Genomic DNA, 17943 nt, shown 5'->3' on the forward strand with positions numbered 1-17943 from the left:
AGCAGTAGGAAAAGACAAAAGCTTAAATCAAACAAATCAACCAGTGTGGGACACAAAGGCACTCCCTTACTGGAAGGGGTAATCCAACGTGGTACATGGGATTGGTGTATTTCTCTTTGATGAAAACCACAGCAGGAAGGAGCAGTCCAGCCTCTCCTCCAGCTAAGCAGCAGCCTTCTTCATATTGTGCGCAGCAAACCACTTGTCACTGTTGTCTGACGCCATGGCCTGTGTGGAGGAAAGCATTTACACATTCAGAACCAGGGCTGAGCTGCTGCTCACACTCACCAGCCCGTCCCGCACCCCAGACTGACCACAAGGACACTTTGTAATCAGGAGGAAAGCTGCTAGTAAGGAAAACAGACACTGAAAATCAACCACATGAGCTGGTAAGATGAGCAAACCAGGACAGTTTAAACATAGCCTTCCCACAGAGCTCACACTCCATACCAGAGCCCCTGTGCTGTCAGGGACATGGAGCTGCACTGACATTACAGGAGCTCATCATTCCCTGCAGTAGCTTACATGAAAGTGTGGTGACACAACACCACCCGGCTGCCCCAAGAGCGAGGCTGGAAAACTCTATCCAGGAGTTTTGAAAGTGAAGTTTCAAAACTGATTTGTTTTCCTTAGCAAGATTAGGATTTGCTTCTCAGAAAACCTCCACATGGAATGAAAATTAGGTTCTACAGGTAAATGATCAGGAGGAAAACGGATGTGCAGACAGCACTACTTACATCATCCAACAGTTTGGCACCGTTAGGGTCCACCTTGGACAGATCTCTAAATGCTTCATCTCCCACAAAGCAGATCTCATGGCCATCCTAAACCAAATGCAAGAGCAGGAAAGTTAGATAAATGACAGGAAGACATTTAAATCTAATTCAACTGCTATTTCCAATACTACTCACAAGATCGGCCAAAATAACCACTTGCACTGTGGCTTTGCCAGGTGTGTCCAAGCTGACCAGAGGTGTTAGAATTTTCTGATTCTCCTTTTTCATCAGCGCTTCAATCTTTGGCAACTTGAACAGAAAACAAACAAAAGTCTGCCCTAGTCAGGTGAAGATCAGATGTACTCAGACTGTTCCCATGTACAGCTCCCCATTACCCATAGCTCCACTGCATTCCCACTGTGAAGAACATAAATATCTGCCCAGTATTATTTTATTCGCAACTGAGATATTTGCCAACACTAGAAATTAACTTCCCACCATCCAGCTCTGGGCAATGCAAGGTGGGGAGAGAAATGTGGTTGTTACCTCTTCCTTTGCACAGGAGAAGGCGATGCGCCCAAACGCTGTCCCGTGATCCACTGCTCCTCCAACAGCCTTCAGCTCCAGCTTACACTGACAGAGGGAAAAAGCAAACCTGACTTGCAAGGGCTCTGCTCTCCACGCTACATTCGCTCCAGCTTTTCAGTCATGTGGATGGCTTCAAAATCACCCATAGACGTATTTCCCAACAAGACAGAACTACCAGAGCAAACCACAGCTTTTTTTTTTTTACTTAAAAAATGCCGTGGAGTGTACACAAGCTTTAATTAAAGTACACAGAATTAAGTGCACAGTTGCTTTAATTAAAACCTTTTTTCACCTTTAAGACTGTTCTCACGGAATAAGAGGTTGAGAGGTTTCTATGACGAGATGTAACTCTTAAAGATCAGAAGTAGAAAGTTTTCCAAGGACTAACCTGGTTATCTGCATAGCCCAGCAAAGCCCTTTGCTTTTCCTCATCCTTCTCATAGATTTTCATCTCGAGCAAATTAGACCAGTAATTAATAGACTTCTGGAGACTGGAGACACCCAAGGTCACCTTCATCACAGGATCTTGAAGAATGAAATCATTTGAAATTGGTTACAAGTATACTGTGTTTTAAAAGCACAGTTTTACATTCTTCAGAAGTAAGGTAGAGAGAACAAAAGCGTGTCTGCTTTGTAAAACACTGTCAACACAAATGCACAGCCCAGTTTAATAGCCCACTCATAAATCTCTCGAACACAAGAAAGAGCAAGTGTATGTTTCACCTTTCTTGAGCTGTTCCTTATCTTCCAGGTAGAACTTGTATCCCCCTGGGGCTTCAGTTTCAAAAACACCAGTGGTGACTTCTCTGATGGGCCACCCCATCTTCTTAGCATTGCTCACAGCCTGGCTGGACACAAGCGTTATGCCCTGGTGAGAAGAGAACACAAAATTCACAGAGCAGATGCTGACCAAATCCTGTCTTTTAACAATCAGCCTCTACAAATGACTAGAAACAAACTGGAAAATACGCTTTTTATAACAGATGGACCATACAATCTCCTGAGAGCCAAATATCCTGCTCCTAGAAAATATGCTTAACCTTATTCTACATCCCATTATATTTTGAATGCATCCATTTGCCTTTCTTTCCCATCAAAGGGAAATGAAAAGCAAAAGGAATTTAGAACTCCGACTCAACACATTGTACAGAAGCAGAAAATCGAGATCCTAACTGTTCTGCCAGGTTAGGCAGCCATCCATGGCTCCAAGTGGCCATTCCCTGGCACACCACAGGCTGGAGGAAGAATATTAATTAGCTATGGGGAAAAGATGAGCAAACACATTACATGTATTCATACATGAAACATGAGATCTTCATTGGCTGTCAGCAAGTGAACAGTGAAGAAATAACTAATAACAAATAAAAGAGTGTTTTCCTACAGCAAGATCCTTCTTAGCTAACCATTCCATGTTGGCAGCAAATACCAGCTGTCCTACACACACAGCAGCTAAGAGGGGGAGCTTATGGAAGCACTTCCTGGATCCTAAGTGAGCACAAAGCTGCTCTAGTTTCTGGTATAACCTATATGTCAAGCAGACTCCTAACTGTAAAAGTGAAATGCTTATAAGAAGAAAGGTCTTGCTGCTAAGTGTGGTACTCACCAGAAAGTCATTGCCCAGGCGATATTCTCCAATTCCATAATTGTAAGTCAATTCTGCAACAAAGTGGTTGTCTTCTGGCCCATAGCCCACCATTGTTTTGCTCCATTTTCCATCATAAGGGCTGGAACATCCACATTTAATTGGCATGAGTGTTGGAAATAAACCTTGAGAATTGAAGTACTAGTGTTCCAAGGAAGAACTGCATCTCTAGAGTAATCAAACGGTACAGGAAGCCAGTAGCCTCCCATCAAGTAGGAGCTGATACCTATGAAGAGTTCTGCTCCCAGCTCAGTACACAGCAGACAGGCACCTCCCAGTCAACGCCTCTGACCTCTGCCTGTAGTTCATGACCATACAACAAAAGCAATTCTACCTTCTTTCAAATGGCTCACATTTTAAGAGCACAAGCTGCTCATTAACTGGAATTATAGCAGCACTTTCTCATTAAGAAAAGTAAGTGGTTAGGCACCAGGGTGTAAGATTTCTTTCATCGTTCTATGATTCTGTGGGGAGTAAAATCACAGAATCCCAGCCTGGTTTGGGTTGGAAGGGACCTTAAAGCTCATCCATTCCCAGCCCCCTGCCACAGGCAGGGACACCTTCCACTAGAGCAGCTTGCTCCAAGCCCGTGTTCAACCTGGCCTTGAACACTGCCAGGGATGGGGCAGCCACAGCTTCTCTGGGCACCCTGTGCCAGTGCCTCAGCACCCTCACAGGGAAGAGCGTCTGCCTTACATCTAACCTGATCTTCCTTTGTTTAAACCCATCACCCTTGTCCTATTGCTACAGTCCCTGATGAAGAGCCCCTCTCCAGCATCCTTGTACTTAAACCCCCCTCCCCCACCAACAACCCAACAAAGCCCCTGTTTAACAGATGAAACAACAATACACAGCGGGTCTTTCATGGGCAGCAACGGGCCGGGAAGGGGTTGCGGGCACTCACCCGTTGCAGCTGGCTTTGCAGCCCTCCTCGAACTCCTCATGCCTCAGCACCTGCCGGATTAGGCGAGGAAACGCTCAGCGGGGACACGTCGCTTCCCTCCCTCCCCCTTTCACTTCACGGCTGTCACCGGGCCGAACCGGCGGCTCCGGGGCACAGAGGGCGAGGGCCGGAGGAGCCGGGGACCGCACTTCCGGGGCTGAGCGGGTGCGAAGGGCGGGTATGACCCGCTGAACCCTCCGCCCTCCCCTCAGCGCTCCGCTGGTGACACCGACCCCCCCCCGTCCCGTCCCCTCAGGGCCGCTGCTGTGGGTGACACCGACCCCCCCCCGTCCCGTCCCCTCAGGGCCGCTGCTGTGGGTGACACCGACCCCCCCCGTCCCCCCGTCCCCTCAGGGCCGCTGCTGTGGGTGACACCGACCCCCCCCGTCCCCCCGTCCCCTCAGGGCCGCTGCTGTGGGTGACACCGACCCCCCCCGTCCCCCCGTCCCCTCAGGGCCGCTGCTGTGGGTGACACCGACCCCCCCCGTCCCCCCGTCCCCTCAGGGCCGCTGCTGTGGGTGACACCGACCCCCCCCGTCCCCCCGTCCCCTCAGGGCCGCTGCTGTGGGTGACACCAACCGTCCCCGTCCCCTCAGGGCCGCTGCTGTGGGTGACACCGACCCCCCCCCGTCCCCCCGTCCCCTCAGGGCCGCTGCTGTGGGTGACACCGACCCCCCCCGTCCCCCCGTCCCCTCAGGGCCGCTGCTGTGGGTGACACCGACCGTCCCCGTCCCCTCAGGGCCGCTGCTGTGGGTGACACCGACCCCCCCCGTCCCCCCGTCCCCTCAGGGCCGCTGCTGTGGGTGACACCGACCCCCCCCGTCCCCTCAGGGCCGCTGCTGTGGGTGACACCGACCCCCCCCGTCCCCCCGTCCCCTCAGGGCCGCTGCTGTGGGTGACACCGACCGTCCCCGTCCCCCCGTCCCCTCAGGGCCGCTGCTGTGGGTGACACCGACCCCCCCCGTCCCCCCGTCCCCTCAGGGCCGCTGCTGTGGGTGACACCGACCGAACCCCCCCCGCGCTCACGCTCATGCCCAGCAGGTCCCGGTAGAACCGCGCGCTCCGGGCCCGGTCGCCCACTTTGAACACGAAGTGCAGCGCCCGCCGGCACCCCATGGCGGTGACGTCGCTCCGCGGGCGCCCGTCGCGCAGCGCTGACGGAGGAAGATGGCGGCGCTGGGGAGGCTGGCGCCGGGGCTGTGCCGGGCGCTGCTGAGGCCCGGCGGGCCCCGGGAGGCGGCTGCAGAGGGCAGGCGCGGGGTGCGGGCGCTGCGGAGGAGCCCCGTGCGGGTGCTGCCGCCGCGGAAGGAGCGGGGCGCGGCCGGGGAGAAGCAGCCGAGCCCCAAGAAGCCCCCCCCTCCGCCGCCGCCGCCTCCAGCGGTGGAGCGGAGCTCGGCCGGGCCGGGGCTGTGGTACGAGAAAGCGGCGCCCGGTGACAGGAGACTGGGGTGAGGCGCGGCCCGCGGGCATCAGCGGGGTGGGCTCGGGGCTGCCGGTACCGGGGGCTTTGGAGCGAAGCTCTCCAGGGCGTCAACAGCCCTTTTCCGTGATTAACTTCTCCATAGGAAAGTGCTGACTATCACCAAGTCGAAGAAGTTCCGGGATCACCACGGGAAGGTCCTGCTGGAGGGTCACAGGCTGATCAAGGACGCCCTGGAGGCAGGAGCTGTGCCGCATACCCTCTTCTTCAGCACCATGGGGCACCTGAAGGAGCTGCCCGAGGCCAAGCTGAAGCAAGCCAGCTTAGTTAAGGTGAAATTTGAAGACATTAAGAGCTGGTCTGACCTTGTAACTCCTCAGGGGCTTATAGGTAAGTTGCTTTGGAAACGGTCACAACACTGCTCAACGGGAAACTTACTTAAGTGGATAATGGCTGCCTTCACAACCTTCCCCTGGATGTTCTGGCAGTCTGTCCAGAGGGGTATGACCTGGGAGAATTCCCTTTCCTAGGATGCACTGAAGGTGCTAGCACTCGGTTTTAAAGGCATGTCACTTTAGGTCCGCTGGGAAATAGTTCTCCTTCCAAAGTGTCACACTTCCCAAACTTCCTTTAAGCCATGCTTTTCCTCCTGCTTCCTCCAGCACATCCTTAGTGGGATTTGGGGCAAGTAAGCCAGAGACAACCCTCTCCTTGGGATGGGTTAGCCAGAAGCCTGTCATCACTTTGTCCCCTCAGGGATCTTTTCCAAGCCTGACCATACCAAGATGTCCTACCCTGCTGCTCAGCTGACCAGCTCCTTGCCACTGCTCCTCATCTGCGACAATATCCGAGATCCAGGAAACCTGGGGACTATTCTGAGATCTGCAGCAGGAGCAGGCTGTGAGAAAGTGCTGCTCACAGAAGGTAAAAGCCTTTCCCTGGGGAAAAAGAAAGTGCAGTTTGAGTAATTTTGGGGGTATGGCAGGGAATTAAGAGATGCTTGAAGATGTTGTTCCCAAGAGTTTGTAAGTAGTGTCTGGCACAGAGAGGATTTGCTGTGGGAAGCTGAATCTGATCTTTGTGGGATTCAGTGTCACCATTTTCCCTGCTTCCATCTCAGGCTGTGTGGATCCCTGGGAGCCAAAGGTGCTCCGGGCAGGCATGGGGGCTCACTTCCGACTGCCCATCGTCGCCAACCTGGACTGGGAATCTGTTCCCAGCAACCTTCCTGCTGGCATCCAGGTCTGCGTGGCTGACAACAAAGACCCAAGAGGAGCTGATGGGGCTGGCTCTGCTCCTGGCAGCCTTAAGGCTCCTGTGAAATCCAAACCCAGAGCTGCTCCTGAGCATGAGGATGAAGAGGGAGAGGAAGGTGTCTGCATCCCAGAGCTGCCTGCACAGTATTACTACGAGAGCTGGACACAGACTCCAGTGGCAGTGGTGATCGGTGGAGAGACCCATGGTCTGAGTCCCGACGCGCTTCACCTCGCAGCCAGCACGGGTGGGAAGAGACTGGTCATTCCCGTGGTGCCAGGCGTGGACAGCTTGAACTCTGCTATTGCTGCTGCCATTGTGCTGTTTGAGGGGAAGAGACAGCTGCTGCAGAGGCACAAGCAGGAAGATGAAAGGCAGAAGTTCCCTGTAGTGGGCTGAACTGAGGTTTGGGTGCTGAAGAAGCTTCTCTTCCCTTTGGTGCGCTGTAGAGTTAATAAAAGAGCAGCTCGGGCTGTTTGTTTTGCAGTAAACGAGTGTTGAACAGCTCTGGCAGTGTTAGAGCTGCGCCTGGCTGAGTGTCAGGCTTCCGGGAGAGCCTGCGGACGCTGCTGCCGCACGGGGATGCTAGTGAGAAAGGAAAGGCCGGCAGGAACTCTCGCCTTGCCGCAGCCAGCTCCTGGTTTTTCGCATCCAGCAGATCTGAGGCCTCAGGTCCCTCACTGCAGGGTCAGGACGCAGCTGCCGCAGTGGCATTTGTGCTGGCCCGGTCAGGCTGCTGGTGATAGCCCGTGTCCTTCCTGTGCTGTGTGGCCTGGCTGGTGGGTTTGGGGTCAGAAAGGCCAAATGACAGCCACCTGAATGGCTCCTGCCGGTGCTCACCCAGACCCTGAGCTCTGAGAAGTGATAAGAGCAGCACACCAGCCCTGCCAAGGGTGCCTGCTGTATGCCAGGCTGGCTGCACGGTGGGGTGTCTCTGCTCTAGGAGCTAGGCCTCAGCATGGATGAATAAGGAATGAGGGAGAAAGGTGGAAAAGGAGCTGCAGGCACTGCTACTCAGTTGCTGTCCCTCAGGGAAGAAGCACTGGTTACAGGGAAAGGAGATCCCAAAGCCTGACTGTACCTTCCCAAGGGCAACAACTCTGCTTACAACAACCCACCTCCGTGGATCTGGGATGTGCCATGCAACCCCAGTCATGCTGGAGGCTCCCATGTTGCACCATGCTCTCTGCATTGCTGGCAAGCTCCATGTTGACAGACAGCTACTGTGACAGCACTGACTTCTATCTGGCTTGCTATGCAGTTTAACATGCCAGCTGCTCAACCAGCTACTTAGCACTAGCCCCTCAAAAATCTCCAGTAAAGGGAATACGAGTTAATTTAAGGGTAATTTAGGGTAAGTTGTGGCAGCCAAGTATTGCAGCCCAATGCAGCAAGCTGCAGCTTCCTAATGCAGCCTGACCAGCTCCTGCCCCAGCCACACACAGCCCCTTGCAGTTCCTTCTGCCCTGTCTGGCTCAGGAACCAGTGGGCCAGGCAGCATGGCTGCTCCTCCAAGGACTCACCAGTCAGTCAATCACTGCCAAATGCAGGAACCTCTGCAACGTGCAAAACAGGGAGGATTTACATGGTTCCTGCCTCGCTGAGCTGGCGGCTTTCCTCAGCTCCTGCCCAGGTGGGTTGCTGTAGCAGCAACAAAAGGGGAGAGGCTGCGATCCTGCCCCCGCTGACTGATGAGCTGGAAGGGAAAAGCAGTGACTTGCACAACACTCGCTGTTCACCACACACCTCTGGGGCGCTGCCCTCCCGGGATGCTGCAGGAACCATCACAGCCACCGCCATGTCCCTCTCCCTGACAGCAGGACATGGCAATCGGCACCTCTGGGGACAAGGTTGTTGTAACAGTTTTATTACAAAGTTCCAATCACCATGTACAGTTTTTACAATGTCACTTTGGGGGGCTTGGCTGTGCTGCTTGGGTTAAGGGAGGGATTTTGTTGTTGTTGGGGTTTTTTTGGTTACTTTTTAAACAGCACCATTAACATTGAGTTTGGGACACACCTACAAAAAACAGCTCAATCAACTAACACAGAGGGGAGAAGACAATTCATACAAGAGAAAGGGGTGACAAGGGGATGGGGAGAGCACAAGGGAGAGACTAGAGAAGGGAGGGCAGCCCAGTGGTGGTCCTCCTCCTGGCTCAGAAAGGGAGGGATGGAGTATCACCCATTGCAGGCGGGTGGACCCTGACACGCACAGTCAGCACCACCTAAGGCTGTGGGTGCTTGGGGTGGGAAATCCACCAGGAAAGGTCTCACCCCCCAGGAGGAAGAGCTCGGCTGCGCTGTGGTCTTTCAGAGGTTGTCAGCAGTTAAGACTTTGTCTTCGCCTCGTCAGGGCACTTGCATGGGAAAGGACGGCCAGGGGCAAAGGGGACAGTTTCCTTATTGCTTCCTTGAAGTCACTGGGTCAGCAGGAGTGATAGGAAAGGAAAGAAGGGGGAGAAGGACAAGAAAAGAGCCCCAAGAACCCCATCCACTGCCTGATGCATACGTTGGGAAGAACACCATGCAAAAAGATTTGCCTGCTAGCTAGTGCCATGTATAAAATAACAGTAACAGTTCTGGCCTGGTTATTAGAGAATATATCACCATGAAGCACAAGCAAGTCTCCAAACGCCAACAACTCCCTGCTGAAAGTGCATCTCAAGGAGTTTGCTTAGGAGAAGGATTCACTGCGTAAAACAAGGCACCACAAGAAGGTTGGATACTGGGTCAGGCGTGAGGACACGCTGGAGAATCCACAAGCGGCGGAAGAGACCTAGTTTTAAATAATGTCTTTTGGCACAGAAGCCCCCTTAGATGGGCTCAGGTTTTAGCTTGTCTGCTAGAAAGTCGCTGACAAAGGCTTCCACGATTTCAGGTGTGATCTCCTCCACATCCATCACATACTTGGCTCGGGCCGACATGTCCAGGATGGTGAGCAGGGGTGCAGCTTCGGGCAGGTTGGTGTAATCCCGCAGGGAGTCGGTCATGTCATCCTGGAGGCCAAAACAAGAGGGAGAGAGAAGTCATCAGCAGAGGCAGAACACCAGGAGCAGTTTACTGCTCCCGCACCATGGTCCAGGCCACAGGTATCTTCCCAAGGGACTGGGCCTCACACCACCACTGCAGTACCACAAGCACAGCACCCACCTTGCTGCCTGCAGATTGCATCAAACCCAAACTGGGCTGATTTATCCCAGACTGGGATGGGACTAGGCATTCCTCCAACCCTTCCTGTGCAGGGCACAGCTCCCAGAACCCACAGACTGACCCACTGCCCAAGGCTACTCTGGAGCTTCTGGGGCAGGAGCGATTTCAGCATCCACAGTTCAGGAGCTGGGGACAAGTGCTCAATGTGGGGACTGGCCAGCCCCTGCTAGCACAGCCACATCCCTGCTGCTCACAGGGGACAGATGCCGAAGGGACCTGTGTGCAGGGAGCAAACCAGAACATGTGAATGGGACAGCCCTGTGCTTTGAGCCAACGCCAAGACCCCAACAGCAGGTCCAAGCATCCGAGGGCACACACTAAAGCCACAGAGCTCCCCAACAGCACACGGAGCTCCCCTTAGCCAGGCACAGCACCTCTAGGTGAAGGTAAGAATTTGTCTCTGCCAAGGCTGTGCAATGCAGAAGCCGGCACTGGGGCAATTCATTTCCTGCTCCCAGCCAAGCCCATGAAGCACAACATCCGAAACAAGGCATTCCCTGAGCCCCTTTCCAAGGGCAATAATGGGAATGAATCAATCCGGTGAGCGGCTGGGGGCTCTGCGGCACGCGGCAGCCGCCAGGGTAACTCCTGTCGCGCCTCCCCTTCCATTGCAGAGGTTTCTGGCGCAGTCGGACCACGTGGCAGGGAAGGGCGAGCAGGGCTGGGACCACTGCCTCGGGGCTGGTGGTCCTGGCTCTGCCTCAGCCACCCCCACCCTTCCCGCCTCCCAGCCGAGGTGTCAGGGTGCCTTTTCCTTTATCTAAATCACTGCTAAGGGACCCAAACCCATTTTTAATCAATGCAAAACCAGCCCAGACAGCACTGGGAGAGGAATGGGAGGTGCCGACTCCATCCATGGCCAGGCTGCTTTTGTGCATGGGGGCCAGCGGAGACCTGGGGCCAGTGCTCCCAGCTATTGAGGTGACGGATGAATGGGACGTGCCGGACGCTCCCCATTCTTTGGCCTGGCTGCCACAGGGACGTCGGGAGCTAGATGAATAGCAGCAATGTTTCAGCTACAGCCAGTGAGCAGGAGGAAAATGCTTTGCAGGCTCTGGGGGAGGGGGGGCAGGTCCTAGACCCTCCCAAAATAGCCTTTCCAACAAGGGGCTTATTCAGGGCTGTGGGGCTGAGCTGGGATGCTCGGAGACCCGTGTGGTGGGAGAGGGAACGCCTGCTCAGATGGGGCCGATGGGACTGTGGGAGGCGGTGGCGGGGGCTCCCTGGCAGGGGGGTGAACAGGGTGCAGTGATGGGGACCCTTTTGTTCGCAGGGCGGCTCCGGGTGACCCTTCTTGCAGCACACTGCGGCTGTGACGTGAGTGTGGAGGGATGGATGGAGCAGGCGCACGGCTCTGCAGTGGTTGCCACCTGCCCAGGCCCTGAGCAGCGCCTCGGGAGGGAAACTGCGGGCCTGGAGAGGGACTGGGAGCTTTCCTGACCCTTGCACCAAACCCTCCTCATTTGCAAGACCAGCAAAAGTGCCTGTGCAGGGCAAAGGGAGACATAAAGCCCCGTTTTCCTATTTTCTGTTTTCTGTGGCATATCCTTGCCTGGGAGCACTGCAGCCTCACATGACCCAAACGCCATCCCAGCCACAAACAGCGCGGCCGGCTCAGGAAACAGCCTGGAGCTGAGAGGCTTGTGCTGCGATGAGCACAGCCCCGTGCTGCCCCCATGCTCCCTGCACAGCTCCTGCCCGGCATCATTCACACAGCACAGAAACAGGCCCAGCCTGTGGGACTGGGGCTGCCTCCCGCAGGCACCCCTTATGCAAGAGGCTGGAGCACCAGTCCTTGCCCTCTTCCCAGGGTGGGAATGCAGGCAGCAGCATCTGAGCAAGGAGGGTAGCACAGGCTGGGCCCAGGTGAAAGCCAAACCCTGGCTGCTCTCCCCCTGCCCAGCTCACTTCCCTGCTCACACAGCCTCAGGGTTTGAGGGCAGCACAGCTCCCTCTCAGTGTCCCTCAGCTCTGCTCTGCTCAGCCCCAGCAGCTCCCTTGCCTATCATCAGGCTTTTCCACCTCTGAGCAAACGCTGGGCTGGGACCCCTTTGCCAGAAGTAATATTTAGCAAGAAGAGCAGGGGACTGAGCCAGGACTTAGATCTGGTTTTGCCCCACAGACCCTGACTAGCTGCAGTAGCTCCATGTCTCAGTTTCCCCACCTGATCAATGGCAACAGCGGTACCCAACCCAGCTCAGTCCTTGTATGAAGACACAGCAGTTTACAGCCTTGTGCTCTCCTCTTGCTTACCTCACCCGCCACGAAGAAGAGCAATGGTGCCTCCTCCTCTTTGGCTTTGTACTTGGCAATGATTTTCTCAGCTATGGGTTGAATCAGTTGTTTTGCTGCATCCGACTCTCCGTCATCCTCTGAATCTGCAGGACACAGAGGTGGGGAGACAAAACAAAAGAGGCAAGGCAAAAAGGAGATTAGGATCAAACACATGCAAACGGGCTGGGAGCTGGCAGCTCTATCCCACAGCACCACCGCACAGGAAACCAGAGCCCGGATGCGCAGCACGAACTTCAAAGCCGCACAGCTCTGTAGCAATTAGAGAGCAGCTGAAATGTGCTTTTCATGTGAGACAGGGAGACGTGTAACAGGGAAAAGAGCAGCTCCTGCTGCCCAAATACTTCCCTGCTCACTCCCTGGTGCTGTTGCTGAAGCACAGGGACAAACAGGCACAAAAGAAGCCGCTTTGCAGTCTGAGAAGTCGGCATGTTTTGAAGACCAAACGAAGGCGCTGATCTGAGGCTGCCTGCCACCCCCTGCCCGCCACCCACCATCCCTCCACCTTGGGACCGCTGCTCAGCAGCTTTTCTGCTCAAGTCTCTGCCGCAGCAACACTGTGAAGGCAGCTTTGATTTGACAGAGGTAGAGTAGAAAGAGATGGCAACATCAGTCAAACGCCAGCCGCCACTGAAGTTCAAATACTGAGCTGGAAAGAGGAAAGCCTGTGTCCTTGAGCAGCATCGAGATGAAACGATTTCAATTTGGGGACAACTTTTAGCATTTAAAAAACAAGGAAGATGGCAGAAGAGTGGCCTCTTGTCTCCTCATGCGTGCAGCTCATGCAGCTCTTGTGGTCCGAGATGGAACCACCCGACACAACTGGTCAGTCCCCCAGCTGGGACAGGCAATACCTGTGCTCAAAGCACTCTCTGGCCTTGCTCCATACATCCCTGTCCTCCTCTCTGGCTTCTCCAAGCAAAGCAGGAGATGCCAGAGACACAGCACACTGGATTTCAGGGTCTGTCCTGCGTTCAAGACAGTGATAAATACATACGGTTATGGGATGCCTACAGGGATTGATTTTTCTATGAACAACTGCTGCTGGCGGCACTCCAGGCAGCCCTGCAGACTCTGGCTAACCTAGCCCTAACCTCTCTGGGGAAGGATGTACATCAGTCAGGATTTATTCACGACTGGCACTTGCTCAGCCTGCCTTCTCCTGCCCCAGTGCAGCACCAGCTTCATCTCTGCCCCAGCACATTGCCAGCAGGCTTCACCAAGGCCATACTGAGCGAGAGCCATAGCCACTGACTGGATTGTGCTCTTCCAATGAGCAGTTTGCAGCAAGGTGACAGAAAAGCTTTGCTCAGAGCAAGACAAAAATAACTCTTTCTAGAGGCATGCAGCGCCGGCCCCAATCAGTCACGCTTGGCGTGGCCAACAGGTCCTTCCCGCGTGAGGAGAGGATTTTTGGCTCTGTGCTCACATCCTTTGCTGGGCTGTGCTGAATAAATAATCAGGGTCAAAAGGAAATCTGAAAAGGAAGAAGGGAAAGAGCGAGAGCCGTGTTATCAGCACTGCAGAGAAGGGTGTGCTGCTCACAAAGCACATGTGAGGAAGCAGGACATGTTGTACAACACCAGCAGGCTCAGGGCAAGGGGGGCTTCTTCAGCAACCCCCACTGCAGCTTCACAGAGCACTCCAGGGACAGCCACACTCCCCCAGCAGCCCAGGACCCCTCGGCTTGCTCCCCGGAATGCTGTGCACACCCCTCTGCCATTCCCCGGGGCTCAGCCTGCAGCACAGCTCATCCTGGCCACGGCCTGATTTAACCATCTACTGCTGGCAAGGAAGCAATGAGGAATGAGCCAACTGTGCTTGGGATGAGCTCTAGGCCTCTCTCCAACTGCAGGGGAGCTTCATGTGTGTTGTAGCAGTGGAAGAGCGACAGGAACTTGGGGGAAAAGCCTGCCCTGTCCTGCAGCCAGCACCCCCCAGGGGAAATAACCAAGGACCAGCAGCGTAAGTATGAAAGAGGCTCCTCTGGCTTTCACAGCCCCGCTCAGCCAGGGATTCAAGGCCTGAGCTGTGGTTTCCAGCACAGAGCTGTAACCTCTCCCAAAGATGCTTCCTCTGCCTCCTCTAGAAAATTACATGTGCCTGAAGTCCCTGCTCCGGAAAAGCTTTTCCCATCTCCATCACCAGTGGCTGTGACAGTGTATTTCTTGTACTCTTGTACACCTACTCAGCATTCCTCTCCACAGCCACCATCTTTGATATGGCCACTCCACTGCAAATCACTACTCCTCAGGTTGCTGCATGGGAGCCCTGTGAGCTGCAGCAGCCCGTTTCTATGGTATGGGCAAGGTTCCAGGTCTGTCAGCCCCCTTGAATCCCTTGAAGGAAACTCTGTGAGGACCGCTCTCTCCCCATGGCCTCCCTGGACACGTGAGCACACAGCACTGCTCTTGGTGATGGAAATGGGCTGATAGCCCTTCCTAAGGGTACTGTCACCACCAGAGGCAGGTTCTCAGCCCGGTGGCCAGCTCTATCTGAGCTGGCAGGTAGCCCAGTCCCCCTCCTAAGCACAGGCTCTGCTTTCAAAACAGAATGCTCCATACCTACAAAGAGAACAAGGCAGGGGCCCTCATTCAGCTGCACAGCGTTGGTGTCTGTCAGCTCCAGCACGGGTTTGGGGTGCCAGGGGAACTCGTGGCACTCGATGTCGTTCAGCACCTCCACCCGCCCCTGCCGCGTGATCACATCCCCCTTGGAGTCCAGGACAATGAGAGTCGGGATGCCTGTGGAGGAAGGAAAACAAGGTGAGATCAGCCAAAGTGTGAACTGGCCAGCAACAGGGTGTGGGGAGAAAGGCCTTTTCCTATTGCCTCCAGCTCTGGCAGGAGCCCAGCAAGCAATGCTGCCTCTCTGCAGCTCAAGCAGAGCAGGAATTGGGGTCCCTGGATCCTGTTTCTGTCCTAGCAGAGCACTGTAATTCAGCAGCCAGAGCAGGAAGCTGAGACAGGCTCTGGCATTGCCTGCCTTTCCCTGCCCAAGCACAGGCAGGGGTCACTGCTATGTGGTGCTGCCTGATGCAAACCCACCATACCATGCAGGGACCCTCCTCGCAAGCTCCCTCATGCCAAGTGCTAGACAAATGTGCCTCCTGTGCACAAGGCAGAGCATCAGTGCCCCACAGACACTGCCACCCCAGCACTGAGAAGTGGCTGCTGCTGGAAGAGCCTGGTCCCCGGCTCACAGGAACACACACAAACCTTCTTGCAGTGTGTTCCACAGCAATGGCAGCCAGGAAGCAGGGTGTGTGCCTTCCCAGAAGGAAGGCAATGTATTTTAGCAGCCACAAACTCCTCCGTGAAACCCACACCTCTCCAGCACTCAGAGCTGATCATCCAGCCATTTCCAGAGCACAAGGATGCATCTCACATGTCATGAACCATGGTGATTTAGTGCTCAGGGGCATGGATCAACCCTGGGAATATTCAATACCCCCACCTCTGCAAGTGGAGATGGAGCAGGATTATACACATTAATGCCAGCACACTTTGCCACATGGCTCACTGGGGACATCCAATGAGGTTCTGACCCTTGGGAAACAGCAGCATTTTGGCCCAAGCTATGGGTCTGGAAAGACCCACTATGAAGGAGAAGCTGTTATGAGGGAGGCAAACACACTTGCAGCAGAGGTTTAGCACTTGTCACCTATCAAATGTGGCTGGGCGGGCAATGGGGAAGGGTGGATACCAACTGGCGACTGTCCCATCTGAAAAGGCTTTCCAGGCACAACTCATGTTAGTGACTTCATCTGGAAAGCACATCATTCCTCTGTCATCAAGGGGACAAAGAAACATCCCACAAGGAAGGAAGTGGGGAGAAAGTCTGGGATCAGGCCCCAAGAGACAAGGTGACCAGTGTGAGTGCCAGGCGTTGCTGTCTGCTTCTCTCCTGCTTGCTCCAGAAGGTGATGCACCAGCATCTCCTCCTTTACCCAGCAACATACGCCAAGCCACAACCAGCAAACCAAGGCAACTCAAACCCTCCTGCCCTCACCCATAGGTTCACTTTAGAGCCTGTTCATCAGAAATACCCTGCAGAGCCATTCTCTGTGCAGGGGGAATCCAGCATACTTGCCTCTACCAGACTCCTGGCACTGTGCTCCCATGTTTGTACAACAGTGGGTTACTCACAAGCCCTCTGAATTCTAGGCATTTCTCTAGGAAATACATGGCCATCTGTCTGTCCCACGCCTGCCTTGCAGGTCCAGGCGAGCGGCTGCATTCCCCTCATTCCAGCTGCTCACATTCCTGCCGACACTGCGTGCTGGGGCTGGGAGCAGCAGGCTGGTGCTGCAGCAGTGCAAGAACGTGCCCAATGGCTGGGCTTGCAAGTCCTAAAGGTATGCCAAGAAAACCATTTTGTCCCACAAAAAGGCTTATTCACTACCTGCTGGTATCAACATACTCTAGGGCAGGGATGGGTTAAACAGACTAGAAGGAATTGGGAAATCTCACTCTGGCCCTACTCTTCAAGGCACAAAGAACTACTGAAGCCAGGAGACGCAGCCAGTGATCAGCATCACACAAAACTTGGATCTATATCCTAATTTAGATTTCCAGCTCTGCCCCAAATACCTGCTTCTCCATCCTCTCCAGGCCTGCATTATACACGAGGGACAGGCTAGGAATGTAGGTTCATCTCAGTATCCTGTCTAACCTGAACAATGCAGTATACCAAAGCACAGATTTGAAATGAGCTTTGCTGATCTGAGAAAATCAAGGGCTCAGTTTAGACACAGATTGTTGCAAGTGTGATCCCACCACTATCAGGGACTTCATTTACTATTCAAACATTCCAACCTTACCAGATTGTGTGTGCAGAAACATGCACACCAAAGCACTCAGCCACTGAAACCTCCAACCGCAAATACAAAACTGACTCAGAAAACAAAGACTCTTTAAGATAATTCATCCTGGGTTTAGCATGTTCAGAAAATGTGAGTAACACATCAGAAAACTTGGGGCTGGGTTTTCAGCCTGTTAGGAGGTAAATGACATGTGCCAGGTCAATCCCTGCACCTTTTACCCTGCATCAGAGGTTTCTCACAAGCCACAAAGCTCTGGTTTCCTTTCTGGAGTTGCCTGGCAAAGGCTGAGGCTGCCACAACCCATCTGCTCCTGGTTCCAAGGATCACTGATGTGCCTCCTTCCTGCACATCCCTGGCTGAGACCCAGAGGTCAGAGGACAGAGCATTACCTAGCTCACAGCGGCATTCCATAGGATCATCATTGACTTCTGAAGCAAACCTTGTTACTGCTCCCCTAGCAAACACATGCTCTTTGGATGGGACACAGACCAGCCAGACCAGGGAAACTGTCCTTAACTTTATTCACACCTGCTAACCCCATTATTTCCCCCCCATCCCTTCTCATTCGAGCCACTATTTGTTATTTTAGTGCCTTTGGGGGCTTTGGTAATTGCCATGAGTCATAACATGAGAATTTACTTATCAAGAAGAATCACAGATAAGACACTCTGCAATGAATATTGTATTAGCTCGGATGGAAATTAGCATAGACGGGCTCAGTCTGATTTTATGCATTAGAAAATGGATTCAGCTCCCATGGGGCTAGCATTTTATGAAAACACAGGGGCCAAATGATTTGTTACTGAACCTGGCAATACATTTACATATTTATATATTAAACTCCAGATCCGACATGGAAATCTCATCTGCATTAGGTCTGCTGGGTGAGTAATCAACACTGATGTAAAGCGAACCCTCAGAATACACCAGCTGCAGGATGAGTGGGGGGTTTATTGCTCTTTCTTCACCTTTTTCAGAAGAAAGCTCCACAAATCTGGTAGGAGAATCCTCTTCTAACAGTGACAACCAGGCTGCTCCCACCAGGCGGGCT

At 53.9% G+C, this 17943-nt stretch overlaps 3 protein-coding genes across 3 annotated transcripts in view; 1 reads left to right on the forward strand and 2 right to left on the reverse strand.

Moving 5' to 3' along the window:
- Positions 1 to 8: 8 nt before the first annotated feature.
- GLOD4 (glyoxalase domain containing 4) lies at positions 9 to 5042 on the reverse strand. The gene is made up of 9 exons (XM_062623467.1): positions 4916 to 5042; positions 3851 to 3900; positions 2908 to 3028; positions 2028 to 2172; positions 1693 to 1829; positions 1263 to 1349; positions 912 to 1025; positions 738 to 824; positions 9 to 228 (listed from the first exon to the last, which is right to left on the reverse strand). The coding sequence occupies exons 1-9, from the start codon at positions 5003 to 5005 to the stop codon at positions 163 to 165; spliced, it is 897 nt and encodes a 298-aa protein (XP_062479451.1). The 5' UTR covers positions 5006 to 5042; the 3' UTR covers positions 9 to 162.
- Positions 5043 to 5056: 14 nt separating this feature from the next.
- On the forward strand, positions 5057 to 7054 carry MRM3 (mitochondrial rRNA methyltransferase 3). Its single transcript, XM_062623465.1, has 4 exons — positions 5057 to 5337; positions 5455 to 5699; positions 6066 to 6233; positions 6430 to 7054. Exons 1-4 carry the CDS (start codon positions 5057 to 5059, stop codon positions 6960 to 6962), a joined length of 1227 nt encoding a protein of 408 aa, XP_062479449.1. The 3' UTR covers positions 6963 to 7054.
- Positions 7055 to 8414: 1360 nt separating this feature from the next.
- The window catches only part of NXN (nucleoredoxin), a 51213-nt gene continuing 41684 nt past the window's right edge, over positions 8415 to 17943 (reverse strand). Inside the window, exons 6-8 of the mRNA XM_062623463.1 lie at positions 14632 to 14811; positions 12029 to 12153; positions 8415 to 9561 (exon numbers count right to left, since the gene is read on the reverse strand). Of these exons, the coding sequence (XP_062479447.1) occupies positions 9379 to 9561; positions 12029 to 12153; positions 14632 to 14811 (488 nt within the window). The 3' untranslated portion in view covers positions 8415 to 9378. The remainder of the gene's footprint in view (positions 9562 to 12028; positions 12154 to 14631; positions 14812 to 17943) is intronic.

The sequence above is a fragment of the Pezoporus occidentalis genome, unplaced genomic scaffold (genome assembly GCF_034315485.1).
Source record: "Pezoporus occidentalis ecotype Australia unplaced genomic scaffold, CSIRO_AGI_Poc_V1 ctg253, whole genome shotgun sequence".
NCBI classification, from domain to species: domain Eukaryota; kingdom Metazoa; phylum Chordata; class Aves; order Psittaciformes; family Psittacidae; genus Pezoporus; species Pezoporus occidentalis.